This window comes from Mycteria americana, chromosome 3 (genome assembly GCF_035582795.1).
Source record: "Mycteria americana isolate JAX WOST 10 ecotype Jacksonville Zoo and Gardens chromosome 3, USCA_MyAme_1.0, whole genome shotgun sequence".
Taxonomy (NCBI): Eukaryota; Metazoa; Chordata; class Aves; order Ciconiiformes; family Ciconiidae; genus Mycteria; species Mycteria americana.
Genome location: NC_134367.1, coordinates 116390310 through 116413033, shown reverse-complemented (window position 1 = coordinate 116413033; position 22724 = coordinate 116390310). Strand labels below are relative to the sequence as shown.

The following is a 22724-nucleotide window of genomic DNA, read 5'->3' as shown; positions in this document are numbered from 1 at the left end:
TCCCTTGCCAGGGTGACCTGGAGCACAAGGAGACAGCATCTGCCTGTGACAACCAACTGTCTGCTCAGAGCTGGAGGTGGTGGGGTGGTGTTACTCTTCTCTGAAGAGCTCTGTCTCTCCCTCTTTGAAAAACACTGGCATCTCACATGGGGACCAAGATCAGAGATAAATAAACACCCCATTCAAGCAGCACAAGAACAGCCTCAAGGGTGAAAAGTAAGCTTGGTTCTTGGAAAATGGCCAGAAAAAGCAAAGCTGGAATGCAAATAAAGCCCAGTGGTTTAAACAGGACAAAGCCCGTGGTGGTCTGCAGGGCCTGGCAGGGCAGAGGGAGGAGGACGATGCTAGAGATGAAAAGCAAATCATTGCAAGGCAAGGGGACAGGGAGAGCCCAAGGACCAGAAGAGAAAATAGTGAGCTGGTGTTGGGGAGCACAGGGAGGGAGACAGATGTATGAAAACCTTCACTGGAAGGAAGGTTTAGGACCAGCTTCCCAGCTGGGAGGAGAGCAAAGTACCCGTAACAGATAGCTTGAACAGAGACTGCTGCATCTCCCTTCATCTCAAGGGCTGGTCACAAAGACACCTGTCAGGAATGGTATGCATGTTGGGAGGCTCACTTAATTAGTGTTTGTGAAGCACACTGAGGATAGGGGATGTTCCTGAGATGCTGAGCAGGTGATGGATGGAGCCTCTCAGAAAGAGCTGTCTTCGCCCCGCAGCTCCACCTCAGGCGTTTTTCCCCCAGACAGATACTGCTGTCTGAAGGAATCAGGCTTCTGCTTTGAGCATGCTGGAACAAGGATGAAAGGTGGGAATATTCATGTCTCAGAGCTATTTGCTTGGTCTAGCAGCCTGCCTGTGCATTCAGGGACACCATCACAGCATCTCATAGACTGCAGAGCTGTTGCACTCGCTGCCTTATGATGGAAAATCAGTCTGTTGAAGTTTAAATCTTCAGCTGCTCCCAAGTATGTGGAATGCTGGGTGTAAAACTGCACCAGTGCTCTGCTCTCCAGCCCCTCCATTTGGAGATGAAGGTACCAGAACTCCTAAATACCAGTGAATGGTATACAGCACCTCTTTCCTTCAAACAAAACACTGTTGGGTAATGTGAGATTGCAAGCACTGTGTTCGGTTGGTTCAAACATTCGGTAAGGCCACAGGACAGATGGGGCCTGAGCTTTCCCTCCACCCGAAGCTGCCAGTGCCAGCCGATAGCCTCTCTCTCTCCTGGCTTTCAGTGCTTTTTCAGTGCCCCATGCCTGGGGGCATCCTGGGTTTATTGGTGCTGATGGAACAGTCCAGGTTCTTCACTGGCCCCTGCCTGATCCCACTCACTCGCTTCGTGTGCTGCATGGGAGGGTACGGTTTTGCTTGGAGAGCAACTGAACAAGACATAACTGTCTCCAGGGCTGTCTGAGGAGCTGTTGCTTCACTGCCCATGGCAAATAAACAGGATAAAAGCAGGGTTCATTTCCGTCCTCCCAGCTTCCAGGAGGACTTCTGCAACAGACCCAAACAACCCCACTTCTTTGTTCTCTTTAAGAAAGCTCAGTTTGGACTGAGACTCAGCCCCTGCACTGATAAAACTTTGCTGCCAGGTTGGTGAATGCCCCATCGCACGGCCACATCACAACGCACTTCTGCCTGTTAGCAGCAGGACTGCCAGCAATAGCAGCCAGAGTGGAATGGGCTGGGAGAAGAAAGAAAAAGGGAAGCTGCACAGGTTGTTAGAGAAGCTGTGTCAACTAGCTGTGTCAATTAGTCAGAAGCCTTGCTCTAACCTCATCGTGCCTGCAATTTGGTTTCCTGGCTCTGACTGTGATCCCATCAGTCAGCCACACACTGACCCCAATCTTACATCAGGATGGGGTGGTGGAAGCTCCCACCGAGTGTGACTATAGGAAACTTCCAATTCATGGCAATTGCAGGTCTAGCGAAGGAGACCTTTTGCTCTACCAGACATCCAGGTTCCTGGGCTCAGCTGAGGGCAGCTGCCAGCCAAGCAGCTCGGGATAGGGGAGACGCAGTTTTGCAGCACAGACCCCAAATCCTGCAACAGGACAATTCCTCAAAAAGCAGGAACCCCTCACTTTTTCCTCCTCTTTCAGGCTAGAGAGCAGCATGTGGAAAGCAAAGCTGTCCTGGCTATAGTGATAGATTTGAGACAAGCCTGGCCTAGGCACAATGCTCCCCTTCTTCCCACATGCCATTACCCTGTCCTCTTTATTTTTAGCTCTTCCAGCTGCATCCCAGCATGCATCCTTGTACCAAAAATGCTCAACCAGAATAAAACCCAATATCCCTTAGCTCCTGTTGCCTGTAATTCAGCAATGGGCCACCCAAACAGCAAGACACTTGGCCACAGCTGCTGCAGAAACCCCAGAGGAGGAAGGATGTTTATAGCACATCAGCTATACTGTACTTGGGTTAAAATTTAGCTACTTTGTGCACATCAAAGTGAAGAATAGTCTATGGAAGGCACGATGGAAATCCCTCCTTGGGTGGCAGCACAAGCGTGCTGTGAAACACAGACAAGTTCTCACCTTTTCTGAGAATTCAGCTTCTCAGCAATGGGGCTTGCATTACCACCTCTTCCACAGGGCAGATCTGAGGTTCAGTGCAAGGGAACAGAAGAGATGGCACCAGCAGAGACAAGCAAGCTTGAGTCCCATAGGTGGAAAAAAAGCCCTGCTGAAAAAAAAAATCAGTTTTGCAATCAACAGAGATGGAAAAGCAGGTGATGGACTGAAGAAATCCAACAAGCTGGAATTTGGAACTACTTATCTCAAATACATATATCCACTGCCTAAAGGCCAAAAGGGTAAAAATGCCTACCCTCAAGCGCTAGCCTAAATTGAGTTGAGTTCCAGCAGTCTGACCACTCATACATTCAGAAATGCCCAGCTTCTGTGTTTAGCACAAACATTTAATAGCAGAATTCAAAACTCCGTATGTTCCATTTTAGTCTTAGGTGAAAAATTAGTGCAGGTGGTAATCTAATTGTACAACAACATGTTAAAAAAGTTTATTTTACATTATATACATTAGGGAACATATTTCAAAGCATTACCAATCACAACAATAATGCAGGCCATAAATCACTTCAAATTTAGTTTGGTTTCAGTGTATATTATCACAATAAAATATAAAGAACATATACAAAAAAAAGGAGTCAAATGTGTGCATTTTGCTAAAACTTGGCATTTACATACTCCATTGGAAAATAGCAATCAAAAATACTTCTGACCAAAACTAATTTCCTGTAATATGTAGTAACCATTGTATTGCTTGAATGAGGTAGTAACTAAATTATTTTGGCCATGTGTTAACATCTTAAATCAAGAAAAGTGTGAAAATGGTTATAAGGCCAAAAAAAGTAAAAATGGCAACATCTTTGAGCCATTTCCACAATGTGGAATGTTGCTCCTTTTCATTGTGATGTGAAACTATCTAGTAAGACGAACAGTAATACTCATTTTTATCATTGTATACATTAATAATTCAAACACCTATTGCAGTGTTAGAGCCAGGTACCACTAGTCTGGGACTGACACGTATCCAGAAAATATTGTTTTCAAGCATAGAGAAGTAATCATAAGGAGAGTTTTAATTAAATATAAAACCACAGGTGTTTAACTGGTTTGTTTCACAAAGAAAACCACCCAAATAAACTAAAAAAAAAGGAACTTTTAAGCCCAAGTCATATCCACAAAGTCACAGCTTACCTTTGTGACTAAATACATCACATCTCAATACATTGTGCAAACATGAACACCAGTGTGTTGCATCAAAATTAAAACAAGATTGTAATCTGATTACAGCCTTGGTTACAATTTCTAAAAGTTAAGATTTATTTGTATTAGTAAATTACATATAATAAAATACAATAGTGTTGTTAAATGTACTATATTTGTTGCTAGCATCCCACTTCATAATAAACACATGAGAAGTCCTTAAAATAGTACCCCAATTTCATTTTTGCATCCTCAGTGACTTTTACAGCTGTACAGGTAAGACACTTGTACTGAACAAGACCACTATCTACAGAAAGTCAGTGTAGGTCTTCAGCAATAAGTTTCACTGAAAAATACTGCATATGTACAAAGATTACATAACAGTAAATTAAGCACTTCTGTGGTATCATAATGCTTATGTGTCCATACCACAAACAATTCTCATCTTCCTCTCATGCCAGAATAAATTATAAAGTAACTGAAGTTGGGTTACTGCAGCTTTTGTGCAATTTCAGCCAGCCATGAATGCTGCTGCAGCAGGAGTGTTCTCTTGTCACGGTGAGCCACCTGCCATCTGCTGTTCTCAGTAACTGTTCTCATGCCCTGCCAGGATATATAAATTGCTGTTGGCTGTTGGGTTATCTGTCGGCCTACTCTCCAGCACCACGACCCTAAAATGAAAATAAAAAAGCCACAATGTCAAGTAAGCCTTCATTTAAAAACATCCCTGCATATAACTGTAAATATTCTTTCCCAGGATCCATTTGACCAGTGGTCATTTCTCTTTCCCTGAACACCTCTAGTCCAAAAGCTGCTCAAAGCAAGGCCAACCTCAAAGCTAGCTCAGGGTCTTGTCTAGGCAAGGTCTCCAAGGATCTCCCACAGCCTCTCTGGGCTGCAGTGTTTAGTCACCCTCACCATGACATTTTGCCCTCTTTTATCCAGCTGTAATTTCCCTTGCTGCAGTGTATGCCTATTGCCTCTCATCCTTCCAGTGGGGGCTTCTGAAGAGGGTCCATCACTCCCATACTGCCTGGGCTTGTGCTTCCCCAGAGCTTTGCAAAGCTAACCCATTGATCAGATGCCAGTTCTGGAAGTCATTAGTCTGCCCTTTGCCATTGGACATGACAGATGACCAAAGCTGACTCTTCTTTGAGCATTTCCAGTCTTTCCCTGAGCCCATGTAACCTAAATCCACAGAAACTTCCTCCAGCTCTGAAAGTCCCAGAGACAAAGACTTGCAGGCTGAGAGAGTCCTCAAGGAAAGGACTGCTATGTACAGAATCTTCTCTCTTACTCTTTTCTTGCCACCCACTTTTGGCCAGCATTGCAGACAGGAGACTGGGTTAGCTGGACCTACACTACAACTGCAAAGACCATAAGTGATGTCCTAGATCAGACCTTTCCCTTCAAAGGAGAGAAATTAGCAGTCACAATTCTGTTTCATAAAGTAGCTGAAATTTTTTAATCAGGCAAGAAGTGCTAAGACTGCTAAATGGACCAAGATGTTCATGATTGAATTCTCCTCCACAAACACCCTGAAGTGAAGGTAGATTGTGGGAAATTCAAATCCATCTATTGTGCATTCACCCAAGGAGAGGTTGCTTGCTTGCTTCAAAACTATCGCTCAGAAAACCTACCCTCTGCTCAATGTGCTCCACAAAGGGAGTGACACCTCATGCCATGAGGCATTCCCTGCTCACCAGGAGCAAGCAGCACACAAGCTCTTATCAGACTGATGTCATTTTTTTGGCTTCTCAGAACCCCAGTTCCTATGAACTGCCTAGGAAATGACATGTGTTACTGGAAAAAGGGTTCACAGCTCAAGCACAAAATATGACAGAGCTGCAAGCAAAATGGTATCTGAAGAAATTGGAATTCATGTTTATTGCAGTGCAAAGTCTTTAAGGATTGTCTCAGAGTTGGGAGACTATTAGTGCAAGCTAGAAATAGATAGAACTGTATTTGGGGAAGAGGACATTATTTTTCCAAGGCAATGATTTGCAATGTCATGCTCCATTGTGAAGTCAAGACTCATTTTTAAATTGAGCTGTGTTGTCTCTCAACAACTGAGAGAAATGACGTAATAAAGCTGAGCTCTACGCACACCTCACTGGAACAGAAAGAGTAAAACCCTCAGGTCAGAGATGGGTATTACTTACAACTACCCATTACCAAAAAGCTATCAGGTATTGCATGTAAGGCAGAATCCTCAACCACCAGCCAGCAAAAATTGCTGGTAGCTAGCTGATAAAGCCACAGCACCATTCACTGCTGTTGATGTTATGGGTAATTACAGGGCTGTGCATCAAGCTTGGAGCAGCAGAATATGGGGAAAGCCTTTGGTTGATGTGAAGCTTTTTTGGTAGTTCTAAGATGCCACAAGAGAGTGAGTTTACTGCGAGTGGCATAAGACAGAGGCAATTCTCAAAAGAAAAATTAAAGCCTATCTTTGCACTTCATATGAATACATTACTGGTGAAACCGTCACATCAGCATGCACTCCCCAGAAGACAAAACATCTGCTGTTTTTGTGGCTGTTACAGAAGTACAAAGTTCAACAGCAGGGCAGAGAAAGTTGAGGAAGTCAGTGACACTCCTAAAATAGCAGTTACTGACTCAGCAAGCTGGTATCTGATGGGTCAGACAGACACAGTGTTAGTGTCCTGCAAAGCAGATGCCAAAGAACAGCTATGCTGGGAATTATCAAGAGCTCTTACAAGACCTGAGCTGTCATGCTGGGAGGACAACTGGTAGAGTTCCTTTCTGGGGATAAAAGTGAGATATTTAAATTTTAAAGTATTTTTTGCATTTGTCTCAAGAAGTAGATCTTGATGAGCTACTGCAGCAGAGCATCTGAAAGTAAAGATTTCACCAAGTTAAACAAAAGAATTACAGCATGAAAAGGAAGACACTCCTGGAGATTGTGACTACAGCGAAATAGGAGCTTGCTAGCAGAATTTTTTTTTTTTCCCCTCCAGAAAAAGAAGTAAACTTGAAGGGCTGAAAGGTAGACATGTACACAAAGGAATGAGTAAGACGGCTAAAAAAGGAATCACAAGAAACAAGCAAAAAGAACTTTTACAAGGTAGGAGCAACACACATTATTCTATTTTAGCATGCTATGTTCACTTCTCTTCATACCTGTCAGATCCCAGAAGCCTGAATATCCTCGTATTATCTGAAATTTCTTGTGTGATCTAGACAATAAAAATGAGTGTTTACATGTTAAGTGCACAAGTGTTTTTATTTTAACATCAACCTAGAGAAAAGAATTGACTATGACTGATGTTACCAGTTTACTGCTGATTTAAATCAGCTAGAGAATTTAATGCAACTGTCACTTCTAAATGAGATCTAAAAGTTTTCTGTAGTTCCTGCCACATTATGTGAATTCCTTTGGTAGCAACTGCAAGTGCAACAGCAGGGGTCAGCACTGCACAGCATCCAAGCTACCAGTGCAATTCTCTTTATAGCCATGACTGAAATAGGTAGCTGTAGGGTGCAATTTGTCTCACTCTAGAGTAGATATCCAAAACAGGTCAGGTAAATCACATATAAAATGCATTTTGTTGAAATTCTGAATCATAGTAATGATGCAGTAAGTTCATATGCTGAAAACCTTAACAGAGAAAATCTAATTTGTGGTACTTATACCATTGTGAAAAGAAAACATGGTATTTTCACATTGCAGACTAGTGCAATAGAGCTTTGTTTACTGCGGGTGAATTGTACTTGTGCGATACATCTTTATGATCACACGAATACCAAAGCACCAAAGAAAACATCATGTTAATCAATAACGTCAACCGAAGCCCACTGCATACTCCAAAGGATATCAAGTCACACCGTGAACGGGCAGCACTGTTTACAAAGGTCCTCTTCTACACAGCCACATTTCACATTCTTGAGGAAAGAAGAGATTCTTCTCTCCTTCCCAGATCCTAGTAGCGTTAGCTGACTTAGTGAATTCACTTCTGGCACAGAGAACTTGCAAGAGAATTTTAATTCACAACAACGAAGTTCCCCACTTTGTTAAGAAAATTACTTCCTGCTTCTTGTGGGGCTGAGTCTGCACAATCTTGGCCTAAATTTTCAGCGTCTTGTCTCAGAATTCACACAGTTCCCTGTTTCATTCTTCCCACCCAATCAAACCACTGTGGAAGGTCATGGTTGTGGAAGGAAATAACTTTGCAAGCAGCTCAAATCATCCCCAATTAGACCAACTGATATTAGATTAGGGAATCTGAACTAATAATGTCTTCAAAGACAAATGTGCTGCAAAGTTAGGTTGGTCAGGTTTTCATCCCATGTAACGGCTTCCTACATACTACATAGTATAAAATTCCCCAAAAGTAATGGGTATGGTCAAGATCTGAGTCTGGTAATGCAGGCTTTTCATATTACAGATGAAAATGAGGTGTTTTTTTTTTTTAATAGCTGTGGTTAGTAGGACAGCCAGGAGAGATAAGGAATTTAAAAAGGCCTGAGAGCTTACCCTAGATATGTTCTACAGAGAAAAAGTTTTGGGTGGCTTGCTTTCTGACAAAAGCTCAGTTCTGCCTTCTGTTCTTCATTTAGGTGCTGGTTTTGGCTTGACAATAACAAAGCAAGAAGACAGTGTTCCTTATGCTTTACATAAACAATATAAAGCATCCACTTGCACTGCAGCACACTGGGGCATGTCCTCTAACAACTGGATGAGAGCTACTGAGTCCCAATGGGTGGAGTAATCCACTGAGTCCTGCAGAATGCTGCTAGCAGGAGTCTGGAGTCAGAGAAGTGCCTAGCAGCAGCATCTCCTCCTCATGGTCTGTGCTAACAGCAGGGTGCTGCAGTTCACCATTATGAGTTCTTGGGAGAAGGACAATCATGCCTGGGGATCAAACATACACAAGTGCCACAAGAACCATTTGCAGACTTGAAAATAAGAAGTAGTCCGACTCTAGCCTTTGGTCCAACTTCCCACAAAGTGCAGGCTTACTGTCAGCACAGATTAGGTCAGCTGTGGCTTTGTGCAAATAAATGTAGTTGTGTAACAATGTGGAATATCTAAGCTTGGCATGGTGTGACTGTACGTGTACCTTACAATACAAGTAGTCATAATGAGCTCAATTTCTCAGCCAATGCGACACTGATGAAACAACTGGTGAAGTTTGTAAACATTCTTTAATAACCAAATGAAAAGACTCATTAAAATCCTACGAAGCACAGCATTTCCAGTAGCACACAGATGCACATGGTTTGCAGCAAGAAAAAAAGGAGTTGTGAAGGTACTTATAACGGTTTAACAATGTCTAAAAATCACATCAAACTGGCTGAAAAAAGGGATTAGACAGAAATTTTAGAAAAAAACTTTAGGTCAATCTGACATTTTTCTCCTGAGAATGGAAAATACTTCTTGTGAAAACTGGGCACTAAAATCTTCAAAGTACTCATAAGCCAAGGGAACATGGAAGAGACTAAAAAACAACAGACAACTCATTCGACACTGTGACCAAAAGCTAAAGCTCAGCAGTGGAGTGTGCAAACACTGGCAAAGCCCAAATTTTGGTATTCACGTGCGAGAGGCTAAGGGACTGACACTGGTCTTCAAAGCAATTTAAGGTGAAGAAGATTAACATTACCAAGAATTAGGCTTGGATATTTTCAATGGCATCATGGCCCAGTCTCTTGTTGCTTTCTGCCTTGTTAGACTTGACAAGGGCTCTTGTATAGCTTCACTAATTTGTATCTTATGAAACATGCTTAGAATGAGACTCCAGCTTCCAGGTCTAATCTAGGAAATTACTGAAATGTTTGACTCTTTTTAAGACCACAGTATTATGCATTTATCCTCTACTTGGCTTATATTAGAAGCTAGAATTTGAAGCAAAATGCAGTACTCACCTCATTTGATCTAAAACTCCTTCCTTGCATGCCATGTTTCCAGAATGCTAACACGCTGTCTTGTAGACAGACTGGTAACAAAGAACACTGGAATCAGTTTTGAGGCATAATATCAACTCGTGCTTTTAAGGCCAAAAGCATATGACTGCAGTTTTGAAATTTGTGCATGTATCACGTTCACCCACACAGACTGCAAAATGTCTCACAGGAATTGCTGAACCTGCCTCAAAAGTAGCTGCATTTGTATATTTATTTTTTGTTTAATGAGCAGGGTTTAAAAATACTCCCACCCAACCAGAAAAAGTTCCGAAACTGTCCTTCTGTCCAGTCCTAAACATGTCCTTTTCTTTGAATAGGAAACCCCTCCTCATTCTAATACTAGCAAAAAATATATATTGAATTTTAGCAGAAAAGTTACAGGGATACTGCAGTGACATTTCTCACCTTCCCAGCAACTATTGGCTAATATGGTCCTTCTGTAATAGCAACACAAAGCTTTACAGAGCCCTCTACCTCTCAGCCCTTCCCCTTGTCACAAATGTAGTGACAGACACCTGCATTTGAACCCTGTGAAAGGAAATGGGTCTAGGGCCTTCCTCAAAGAGAGGGCAAGTGCGCAGGTCCCCAGGAAGAATCTGTACCACCTGCATCCAGCATCCTGCCTCTGGGCAGGTATGCAGAAAAGAGAGCAGAGCTCTTTGGAGACACTATCAGGCCAGAAGAGGACACTGGTAGCTCGTTTGTGACGAGCAGAGAGAGGACTACAGCATGTGCAGAGGTCCGACAGTGAGCAGCTTCAAGTATGTGTAGTACTCCTTCCTTCCCCCCCCCATTCCTAACCAACAGGAGCCATAAAAGCAATGTTTTCCATTGCAGTGGTTTTTTTGTCCTCTTCTCTGTGGGACATTATGTTTGAAGTGCCTGAAACTTTAAAGCTTCTCCTCAGAAGTAAATTCCCTCCAACTCATTATTTGTGTTACCACTGTTCCTCCTCTTCTGGTGCTACCCTCCATCTGTGCACACATCCTTCCTCATCCCTCTTTCAAAAGCATGTGATGCAATCCAGGTATGTAACCACTGGAGAATTGTCAAAATAAATGTATTCTGTCTTTCTGTTTCACAAATCTAATTCATTCAGATTCTTCACAAGAAAGCAAAATTTACGTAAAGTGTGACATACCATATAATTTAGTCTTTGAGCTGCTTTATAAAAATGCACTGAGTGAACGCACATGCAGAATGAGTTAGCCATGAGCAATTCACAGAGTTTACATAGGCTGTGTTAAGGTATTGCTTTAGAGGCTGAAGGTCTCCATCATATTCCCAAGACATTTAGCCTAATCAGGGAAGACTCCAGGGTTATTACTCCATTCCAATTGCTCCTAGGGAAACACGTTACATAGCGTGCTGAACCTTTCACTGAGCCTTCTCACACAAAACTGAAATGCGTGAGTGTTTCAAATGCCAAAGACTTGACAGTTAGCATCTCTAATTCTGTACTGTAACAGTAAACAAGTTAATCATAGAATATCTCAAGTTGGAAGGGACCCATAAGGATCACCGAGTCCAACTCCCTGCTCCTCACAGGACTACCTAAAACTAAACCATATGACTAAGAGCGTTGTCCAGATGCTCCTTGAACTCTGACAGGCTTGGTGCCATGACCACTTCTGTGGAGACCCTGTTCCAGTGACTGAGTACCCTCTGAGTGAAGAACCTTTTCCTAATGTCCAATCTGAACTTCCCCTGACGCAGCTTCATACCATTTCCACGTGTCCTATCACTGGTCACCAGACAGAGGAGATCAGCACCTCCCCATCTGCTGCCCCCCTTGAGGAAGTTGTAGGCTGTGATGAGGTCACCCCTCAGCCTTCTCTTCTCCAAGCTGAACAAACCAAGTGACCTCAGCTGCTCCTTGTAAGTCTTGCCCTCGAGGCCTTTCACCATCTTGGTCGCCTTCCTCTGGACACACTCAAATACTTTGATGTCCTTCTTATATTGAGACACCCAAAACTGCACACAGTACTTGAGGTGGGGCTGCACCACTGCAGTGAAGAATGGGACAATCACCTCCCTTGACTGGCTAGCTATGCTGTGCTTGATGCACCCCAGGGCATGGTTGGCCCTTTTGGCTGCCAGGGCACACTGTTTAGTCATATTTGGCTTATCATCAACCCAAACCCCCAGGTCCCTTTCCATGGGGCTGCTTCTCCAGCCTCTTGTCCTCCAATTTATATGTATAACCAGGATTACCTCATCCCAGGTGCAGAATCTGGCACTTGCTCTTGTTAAATTTCATACGGTTGGTGATTGCCCAGCTTTCTAGTCTATCCAGATATTCAATATTAATAATGAAATCCAACTTACCTATTGATTCAATCTGAAAGTCAAACGTGAGCTCTGATGACAGTTTGCGGCTGGATTTTAACCTGCCTTGCAGATTCACTATTTTTATGCAGCCTAGGCAATAAATAGGATATGTCAACCAAGAATTAATCTTCAATATATAACCTAATTTGAAGACAGGCAGTATGCACATACATGCATACATATATATTTATTTGATACTAAAACTTACAATCCAAACACACCAAAATGGTATCTCTCTCCAGCTGTGTTACATGTACAACACTTGTCTCTGTAGTGTCTATAAAAAAATGACAGTGTTAGTTCATAACATAAATTACCATGAAATTTGAAATGGAAGTTCTAGAGATTGAGACAATTTAATGGGTTAGTGTGTTTTTATCTACTTAATATAATCATCTTACCAGTGACATTTCTCTTCTCTTAGAGAGGCATGTCCACTTATCCAACATGTTGACTGTGACAGGAAAACTGAAGCTGTAATATTAAAGTATGGACTTAATGCAGCCTTTTCTGAGCCATGTCACAAAAGCAAACTCACATGTACATTGTCCTCCCTTTATTCTCTGTTGGTGTCATTTAATATTGTTGTTGCAAAGAAAGGCAGATACATGAGACTGTCCACACTAAACCTGAATGCTGTTTCCTTCCATTTTTCTTCTGCCTTTATTTCTAAACCTTGTTAGGGACTTTAATATTAGTACTTAATTCTTGCTGCTATTTTCAGACTTTCCATCCCCAGATCTTCCAAAACTAGGGGATTACTTCCTTCTCCAAACTCTCAAAAGAAGGGTTACCTTCCTCTCTTCTGGGTTACAGCTGCAGCAGTCTCCATCACAGCAAACAGGGGGAATCTGACCCACAAGTGATTAGTGGACACGTCAACTCAAAAGAGAAGTGTAGTTTTGGTCCATTTGTTTGTTAACATTAAAATTACACAAAAAGCAGCTCTTACTAATTCAGCATTACTGCCAGGAATTCTGTAGGCATTCTTTCATACAGAAAAGTGAAACTCGTTAAATCTGTTAGAGATGAGAAATTAGAGCATATTACCTAAAATACAAAAGCAGCTTTCAGTTAAATAATAAAATCCATGGTCCCGTTGAGAAGCAAAACACTCCTCAAGGATGACGGCAGAAACATGCTCCTTGAGATGGTCCCTCCATCTCTTTTTTGCTGTTTGTCTTGGAAGGTATACATTTATGATCTTAACCAATTTCTAATGCACAATCTTAACCAAAGGTGGATATAGCCATGATGAGAGCATGCAACAGAAGGACTGGAGGATACACATCTGTGCAACCACATTATGCGATGTGGAAACATGCATTGCACTGGCTGAAGCTAACAGGAGAAGGATGGCAAGGGGAGAAACCCCCTGCAGTAAGTCTCTGCCAGCTAATTTTTAAAAAATATGTTTATCAGACATTTAAAAAAAAGTCAAATGTGAAACAATGAAAACTACTATTCGATGAAGCTATTTGTGACCATATGGTACACACTTTCCTCATTTAAAAAATGCTGAAAAATCTCTTTTACTGCATTATCGCTCTCCTGCCAGCAGGGGATAGGAATAAACACCAATACAACATGAGGGTTTAAATTAGAGTCAAACAAATAGGAGAAAACAACAACATAGACACAAAAGGAGAACACAAATGATTCAAGGAAGCTAAAGAAGTATTTTTGCAAGGCACAATGCCGTGTTAAATTTTCCACATTTAATAAAAAAGGAACTGGGAAGGGATTACTATTCTTGTATTTACACACTGATGAAGACAATTACTGAGAGAAGAATGACAACAGAACATTATGGGTCAAAGAATTTCTCTTCAGTGTGCTACTTTTATGGACTCTACTGAAGTCATACAGCTACAGAAATAGATTTATGAGTTTGAAGATAAAATGCACTAACTCTGAAATAGTTAAGTGCATTAATTGGCCATCCACTGATCACTTTGGTTTTTGTAATTATGCTTTAAACTGCGTCAAAATCTGACATGCTTTTCAGCAGCAAGAAAGTCAGCAAGCATCTTCCTAGTGGAAACTGTACTTCTTAGTGATATCATGGTACACAATCAGCCGGACTCATACACATGTATATGCCAGCACAGGGCTATGTATAAATTCATCGTGGATCAACAAGGGCTCTATGCCTGGTAATAACAAAGCTATTCACTGCTTCTAAACCTGCAAGCTATGACTGGGGTCAGCTCACTACTGTATCTAGGTTTAGGGAGGAATCTTGCAACTCTGGAAAAGTAATTCTTAGCACATTTCCTTCTATAGAGAATTTCTACTGTTGCTTACATGGTGGCCTCCTCACTCATAGCACCCAGCCCAGTGACAGACAGGTACTTAGTTTCCTGCTACCAGAGGTCCTAATCCCTTTCACTTTCCATAAACATTGGAAGAATAGAAATATGCTCTCTCTCAGCAGGAAGCTGATAAACACCATTTCGAACCACACTGGCTTATTGCAGGAGAGCCAAACCACACCTACAGTGATGTTGAAAGAAACTCCTCAGAGTGCAATTCTATTAAAATCTATTAAATAAACAGAAATCATGGTGCCAGGGTAGAGCACAGAACAGCACAGTCGGTAATAGTCAAGTACAGCCTGATTTATGGAAATGCAAGAAACCACAACTCCATCCTCTGCTATACGCAAAATCTCAAGAAATCCAATCAGTTCAACAAGCAGAAACATCCAGAAAAAAGTGCATGTGCAAGCAGGTACAACCAGATACCCCTTTAAACTGAGAACTACAATGATCACTTAGCCTTAACGATTTAACTATTAGTTTCCTCAGAGGAAACTACCTTTCTAGTGCTTCAGCTATAATAGAAGAGCAAGGAACATTTCTGAATGCAATTACAACAGCACACAAACCTGTTTCTGTAAACCACGAAGAGGTAGAATTTGGGTTGACAGTCTCAAACTTCACCACCTGGTTGAAGTCTCTTCCTCTACTGACACCGACACAAACTAAAGGGAATTCCTGCTCAGGGACTACCAGCATTTCAAACAATCTCAGTGGACAAGGTACAGGAAAATCTATGTGCTAGATTAAAAAACAAAAAATAGGTATTAGAAGGGAAACAAGTTTAGTCTGAGTTGCTATTAGCTATTTAAACTGTAGGGTAAATTTTATGCCATATATTTTGTAACATTAAGTTTACTTCTTCAGATAACAGTAATTGATAGATACATAAAGCCTGATTTAAGAAGTTTAGAGAGTCTTCATGTCTGTTCAGTTAAAATAAGATAGGATGCCTTTCATCATGTGTGTCCTGTGCAGCTGCCCACAGATTACAAGAGTGCTATACCCATCATTACTTTCCCTGGCTATGGAGTCTCTAAGCCTTGTTTCCCAGGCTGATCAAGTTAGAGCAGCTGCCTCTCTACAAACATGACTCCACCATGGCTCCATCTCTTCAAGTGGCATCAGATGGGGAGATAACAAGCATTTCTGTGCACCTCCAGTGTCACAAAGCATAGAATAAGTGGCCACCTTCTCTCTGGTATGGGAGCAAGTCTGCTCTTAACCCATGTTATCACTCCGCTCCACCATGCCTCAGTCTGTCAGCCAGAGATCTTTTTACTGTGCAACTAAAAGGCAATGTTCATGGAGAGAAGGGCTTTGTTCTTTAACTGAAGTGCACCACAAAAACAAGAACATTCCTATAAGTATTTTGAGTCTGTTAATACATATTACACATTTAAATAGCTATTTTCAATGTAATTTAACAGAAACTGAGAGAAAAGTCTAATAACTCAAGAAATGGCTAATACTTATTTCTTAACAAGTCATTACAAGATAAATAGAACTGAATACGAGAGTATTTCACCTTATCATAATATTACCTTGATTAACATAAATTTTTGCATTGGTTCAACCCATTCTAACAAAACAATGCTAGACTGTAGTGCTCCACAAAGGTACTTGTGGCCCGTGTAGGGATTCCTCACTGCCAAAAAAGGAGAGGTAGAGTACATTATTGTACTAAGCAAACACAAATTATAAACAATTTCCAACTAAATAACAGTCCATATACTTTTGGAAAATACCCACCACCACCACTTTAATCTTTTATATAAGGAAGCTGCTGAAAAGTCAGCATCCACACTATTAAAATGGTGACAGTGAGCATGCTGGAGCAGGGGCTACCTTTCCACCAGGCATGAACAGCTAGTAGCTGGTGCCAAATAAGCCATAATAAACATGACTCTCACAAGAGTGCTGTGGTATGTTTCACCTCTCCAACTCAAAATAAAGTTTATTGTTGTTTTTTTTTTTTTTAGACTGGTTGGTGGGATTTACTATTTTAGATAGTCTTAAAAAAAATAGTTGACTGCATACACATTTGAAGTATCTTGCTCCACTGTGTTCGTTTGCCTAAGCTATCTCCAAATCATCATGAGAAGCTGTTAAAGAATGGCTTTTTTAATGACACATAGACAGTTATCCAGCAAGCACTGAACAATCACTGTCAGTTGAGAACTGCTCAGCTGCCTTCCAAGCACTGTCACAGCGAATCTGAAATCCAGGAGTTATATATTTCTGATGAACACTTCTAGAACAGCAAGAAATTAATTTTTTTTTTAAAGTAACATCATCTATTTCCACTCAACTGCTCTTCTTCTATTGTTTGTCAGAACTCAATCAAAAATTGGAAGAGAATAAAGTTGCAAAATTGGGCACTGTGAAATCTGAAGTTTCACAACTTTAATTCTACAATATTGACAAAATTTCACTCCTTAAGCACTGCCAGCATATCCATTAAGACAAACAAGTGTTACTTCACACTTTGTACAATTACATCTAAAGACCAGATTTTAAAGTGCAGTAAAGCGACCATAGGCCATCAGGCATTAACAACACAGTTCAGATAACAAGCTTCTACAATCCAGTACTATCTACATAAGTGAAATACACTCACACTACCTTACTGCCAAGGAAATCCACTAGCAATCCCTTGGCACCTTAAACAAAGCTTAATTTCATTAATCCAAGTTCTCACTCAACATCAGTCAGACCGACTGCAAACTGTAGCAAATAACGCTTGGTGTGACCCTTAGTAAGGCTGAACTCAGCAGCAGAAACCACAAAACGTGCAATTACCAATACCTGTAAGGTGGAGAAACAAGACCAGAAGTTCTCGTCTTTTTCTGCCTCCTGTGGCACTGCTGCTTCCCCCAGGCCAAAGGGATACTTATGCCGCCAGCAGGAATGGAGGCTCAGGCTGCACGTAATAAGTAGGGCAGGAGAGGGGAATCTATCATTTCTCCCCTTAGACCTGCTTTTTGCAGCTGCCCTTGTTGCCATCACAAATCATCACTTATGCCTATCATGCAAGAAGGACTCCAGGCTTATTAGGCTAAGCTATCTCTGAATGCCAGGACAGCAAACTCCCTCCCCCATAATGCCAAGTCCCATGGCAGTCTTGTTAAATTCTGTGCCTGTTAGTACAGAAACTGTAAGATTACAGAGGAGCACACCACCAGGTTTCTCATTTCATAAATAGAGACCTGAAAACATATGGAATTCCAAATTAATTTTCATGTTAGAAAGCCAGCGTTCGTACCTACTCTGATCCATGTCACTCCACCCCTTTGGGTGTTCCCTTCAGCAGCCATTAATGTTCACAGCTTGACTAGATGCCTCAGTTAGGGCAAGGCCTGGACATACACAGTACATATCATTAACACCCTACCACACCCTAGAGGATTTGTATCCCAGAAAAAGTCAAGTTTTAACAGGTGAGCTGGACAAAGAAGTGATATCAAACATCAGATGTTTTAGCAGTGTTGTGGAGATTTTTGTTAGGATAAATGACAAGAAGCTCACTTACCACTGAGTCTCTGAAAATCTCCTGTATAATACAACTCCTCACACCAAACATTTGATTATGGAACACCAGGTGAAACACTTCCAGGAACAAGAGCTCAACCCCGAGAAATCATCCATAGTTACTTTTCCTGTTTTTTGTTTTGTTTTTAATCTATCTGCCCCCATCCCCTTTTTAAAACATGTCTTAACACAGTGCAGCTTTGACACTTCAGTAGTTCACTTTGAACACACTATAAAGGCTTCAGAGACAACACTGTCCTCAAAGAAATGAAAATATTCCTTGCTTTTTATTATCCAATACTGATAACTGGAACTTGTGGTAGGAAGTCAGGCTACTTCAATCTGATGGTAACTTCTTTAAGTCACTCCATGGAGATGACGTTCTTCCTGAGGGCTGGTTTAAATTTGACATGCATTCTGCTTCTCTGCATTTCTTGAGAATTGTCTTTAAACATAAAGAGCAAAATGGGAAAGTTTTCACTGCTTAAACACAAGGACTAACCTGAATGAGCTCACTGTCTGCAAATGCATAATTTCATAATAACGACAAAAGTCTCTTCTCCCTTTACCTCCTAAACCTGACTCAGTAATCTTAATACTGCCACCATTTGTACTGCTTCTTGGCATTTATTCTGCAGATCTTTACTTACCAACACAACACTTCTGACACCATTTAGTGTCAGGAATTTTTGTAGACACTGCAAACTTCCTACAAGATATAAATACAGAATTATTGATCAACTAAAACAATTGAATGAATTTGCTTTTTAGAGAGTTGTTGGTGGGAAAATTATATTTGCCCCCCAGAAAAACTAAAAATATATTTATTTGTATATTTTTCTCAAAATGATACATCTAGAACACACATGGTGATCCCTCTGTTAGCACTGAGATGCTGCTCAGTTATGCAGCATCATGAATGCAGTTAACAGTCAGGAATGGAGAGGAATAGTTACCTCAGTACCTTCAAGTGTCATTTACCACTATCTCTTGCTATTTAATTATATGTATTTATACATATGCCTGGATAGCCTATTGGTACTCCCCTAATCATTCTTTGTAATGCTGTAACTTATTGCATCTTGTGCTGGATACCACACAGACAGCAAAGTCCACTCTTGTCCCAAGGACATTATAGTTTGAAGACAAGACACATGGACCCAAGGGGTGTAGAAAATGATGCCATACTGGATAGCTTGCTGGGCAACAGTCCTTGCAAACTAACAGCTTAAATTTTACAAAACTTTTCATAGGCAGCACAGCATGCGTTTCAAGAGGAGGTCTGAAGGAGGACTGGAAGGCAGCTTTGTGAGAACTTTTCTCACATGCAGGGGATGCTCCCTGAGAGATCATGAAAACAATTACTTGACAATTTATCAGATAAGCCAGGGAAGATGTTATTTGCCAGTAGCAGGAATTGGTGTTTCTATACAGGCTGGAAGATAACAGAGAGTACGGAGATTGTAGTAGCCTTGACAGTAAAAATAACTAATTTGATGCTGTAGAAAAAGATGGGAATAAGTGGAGTGATAGATAGATGCTGCAGTCAAAGCTATGAATTAGGAAAATACTTGCCATAGCATTTCAAATGAAGCTGTCCAGAAGTGACTAATAATGCAGCAGCATGAAAACTGAGTACTGGCCACAAATTTTGGTTGGAAGAGTCATGGAAGGTTTGAAAGGAACTGCTCAAGGACACTCAAAGGAAAGAAGCTGGAAAGGAGACTTATCACAGACATATTTTCTGTTACTGAATGTTTGCCTCCTGAGTATCATAAATTGAGCTTAGACCATTTTGCAAATGAATATATGAACCTCATAAATTACTTTGAATTCTATTTTGCTTTGCATTTTCTCTAGCGAAAACTTTGCTTTTAACATGTCTACATTTTCCATGTAGCACTCATCGTCATGGTATCCAGGAACTTGCTGAAGAATACACTTTGTGGTCTGGTAGGAAAAAAAAATTATGCTCTTCTAAATACTTCAAATATACTACTTCTGCCTAGCTAAAAGGTACTACCCTGATGCCTTACAGCAAGGGATAAAACAGCAAAATGGATTATCTAAATTAATCTCTCCTGCCTTTGAATGGCTGGCTTGGCACTCGCACATTCAGGTTCTGCTGCATTTTTCTTGGGAAGTGACATGACTGGACAAGAAATTTTCTGAGCCCTCTGCAACTTAGGTGAGGTGTCATTTCAGGGTGAATGTAGTCTGAAGGTTTTCCTCACATGATCCTTATGATAATTATGGTTATTAGTCCACTGCTGATGCAGTCCTCAAGCCAAAGTCACCCAGCCAAAGTTAGCTGGGAAGAGAGAGGAGCAGAACAGTGGTGCAGGCACACAGAAGGCAATTCAAAGCACAAATTATCTCTTAGGTAATTAGAATTTAGCCTCCAGGAAGAACACAATTTTCAGACATGTGTTGCACCATTATGTTTGCAGATGACCGAGTAAGAAGCCTTTCCTGAATCCAAGAATTAAGTGTTAATAGGCTGTTAATAGAACCAAAGGTAGCAGAGAATCAGGTCTTCTAGAATACAATTTCCTAACAGAAAGCCTATTATATGAGAAGAACCAGTGATTCACTATACACTTTAAGAATCAAAGGTTTCTCTGCAAACTAGATTAGTGTTACTACCTCCTCCTCTTGGATTTGAATGGGCTCCTAAGGCTTGTTTGGCAGCCAGCACTGTACCCAGTCTCTGGGATTCTGTATGAGCTTGTTAGTAAATAAAGCTGGAAGGACTGCACGCACAACGTGCTGTAGGCACCTGGGGACAAAAGTATCTTCTACACTGGCCAGCGAAAAATTACTAGCCAATGATGAATGTCAAATGTGTACTCGAGTTCTACTCTTCCCAGCTTTCAAAATAACCCATGAGCCCATTCCCTCTGCAGTAAGAGATTACACATCCCCACTTTTTTTTTTTTTTTGATAGAATGGAAAGATAGTGCCCAGAGTAACTAATGTAAGATCACCATTTCTAGTTGCCTGAAATATCACAGGTACAATACTGACTGCAGATTTTGTTTAGCATGAAGTACAATCAGGATTTACCATACTAGACTATACCGGGAAAGAGCTACACCCAGAAACAAGAGGCTTCATGATGAGAAGGTAAGATGTACCAAAACCTACTTCTCTAATAAGAGTATATTCACATCTTGATTTGTGCAAATTTAGGGGTCTACCCTCTGATTAATGCCCATATGAGTTATTCGTGGCAATCTGTGAACAGAGCTCCACATTATTTGGTATTCTCAGTTTCACAAGCATATCCTGGACTCCCAGAATTAAGATATTCTGATATATCTGATGATGTGTATTTACCTGGGAAGTATTCGGTCAGGGAGTTTATGTGCTGGAATAGCAACGGGTAACTTTTGCATTTGCCTTGCATAATCAAAGAGTCCTGGTAGATTATGGGAATAAAGCTGAGAAGCTTTACCTGGAAATTAGAAAACAAAACCACACTTTAAATATGAAACCAAATGTTTATCAGCACTACCACTCAAAGATAGCACAGTAACTTACCAGATATTGATAACAAGCAATTGTTCATGACATATAACCATGTACACCTTCGAGGAAATAGCTGATAAAGGGAAGGAAAAACAAAGAAAGAAAAGCATTCAATTTGATATACACAAAACGTGAGCACATTAAGTTGATCAATTAATACCTGCATAGATGACAGGACAAAACTAATACTGGTTTGCTTTTTGTAGCAGAAATTAGCTTAAGCCAAGTAATGTTTACCTGGATTCCAGAGTTAATTCAGACTAAATCTTAGACACACACACTATATTTAACATACACATTAACATTTAGACAATTAGCACATTTCATATTCATGACTTAAAGTAGACTATAATTAGCCCACAAGACATCATTATAAAGATCAATCCATCCTTTTTAAAAAATTTTAAAAACCACCAAACTTTCTCCTTCAGAGGAGAAAAACTTAACAACATAAACTTCAGTAAACAAAGCATGGTCAACAAACCATAGCCATTCTAAAGCCTCTGATAGTCCAAACCTCTTGAAACAATTAAAACTGGTATTTGAAGGGACTCTCCATCTGCATATGATTACACATTTCACTTAAGTGATCAAGGAATGCAACAAATGGTCAAGGCAGAATTGTTATTTGTCAAACTCCACAATTACTAGAAAGATGGGGCTGAAACCAACAAGACATCCTTTAAAATAATAATAATTTAAAAAAAGATTAAAAAGAGATGGTACTTTTTTTCCCTCTCACATAACTTCTGGAGCTTGTTGCCACAAGAGGTCATGGAGTTGGAAGGTATCAACAGCATAAACAAGGGATTAGACATACTCATGTCCAACAGGTAAATGGACACAGAAAGCAAATAGGCAGGAATCCTCCCAATTCAATGACTGTAGTGGAGTCTGAGGAGAACGGACAGCAGACAGTGGCCAAGCTCATGGGCATTTCTTACTGCCACTTCAGGAAATAGACTATTGGGCTAGACAGACCACTCAGGAGGACATTTCATCTGCTCTTAAGAAAAAAACCAAAACCAAACCAAAAAAACCAACCAAACAAAAAACAAACAGAAAAACACCACCAAACAAAAAGCCCCTCACTGCTGGTTTATGAGAAAGATTTGAAGAGATATGTAAATTCATTGAAAGATTTTTCTGCCAAAGAGCAAGAGATTCATCTTGAAGCTGTGCTGTACTCCTGGAAATGTATGTTATTTCTGCTTTGTCCATTAGTGAAGCGGAATGTAGTGAAAAATAACCAAGGATACTACTTTTGCTTTTACACTGAATTGTATCAGACCTAGAGAGTAAACAATGAAGTGAAACACAGAACTTGAAATGCTATTATAAGC

The 22724-nt window shown here is 40.7% G+C and overlaps 1 protein-coding gene across 10 annotated transcripts in view; it reads right to left on the bottom strand.

The window, feature by feature from the left end:
- Window positions 1-3098: 3098 nt before the first annotated feature.
- The window catches only part of MAP4K3 (mitogen-activated protein kinase kinase kinase kinase 3), a 90022-nt gene continuing 70396 nt past the window's right edge, over window positions 3099-22724 (bottom strand). For 8 of the 10 annotated variants that reach the window (XM_075496709.1, XM_075496711.1, XM_075496712.1 and 5 more), the window contains 10 exons: window positions 21394-21454; window positions 21190-21307; window positions 18501-18559; window positions 15864-15967; window positions 14889-15060; window positions 12207-12275; window positions 11996-12088; window positions 9629-9699; window positions 6884-6939; window positions 3099-4410 (listed from right to left, as the gene is read on the bottom strand). In XM_075496709.1, coding sequence (XP_075352824.1) covers window positions 4323-4410; window positions 6884-6939; window positions 9629-9699; window positions 11996-12088; window positions 12207-12275; window positions 14889-15060; window positions 15864-15967; window positions 18501-18559; window positions 21190-21307; window positions 21394-21454 — 891 coding nt within the window. In that variant the 3' untranslated portion in view covers window positions 3099-4322. Of the gene's footprint in view, window positions 4411-6883; window positions 6940-9628; window positions 9700-11995; window positions 12089-12206; window positions 12276-12399; window positions 12473-14888; window positions 15061-15863; window positions 15968-18500; window positions 18560-21189; window positions 21308-21393; window positions 21455-22724 lie in introns of those variants that run through there. The other 2 variants (XM_075496710.1, XR_012774895.1) reach the window with 2 other exon arrangements.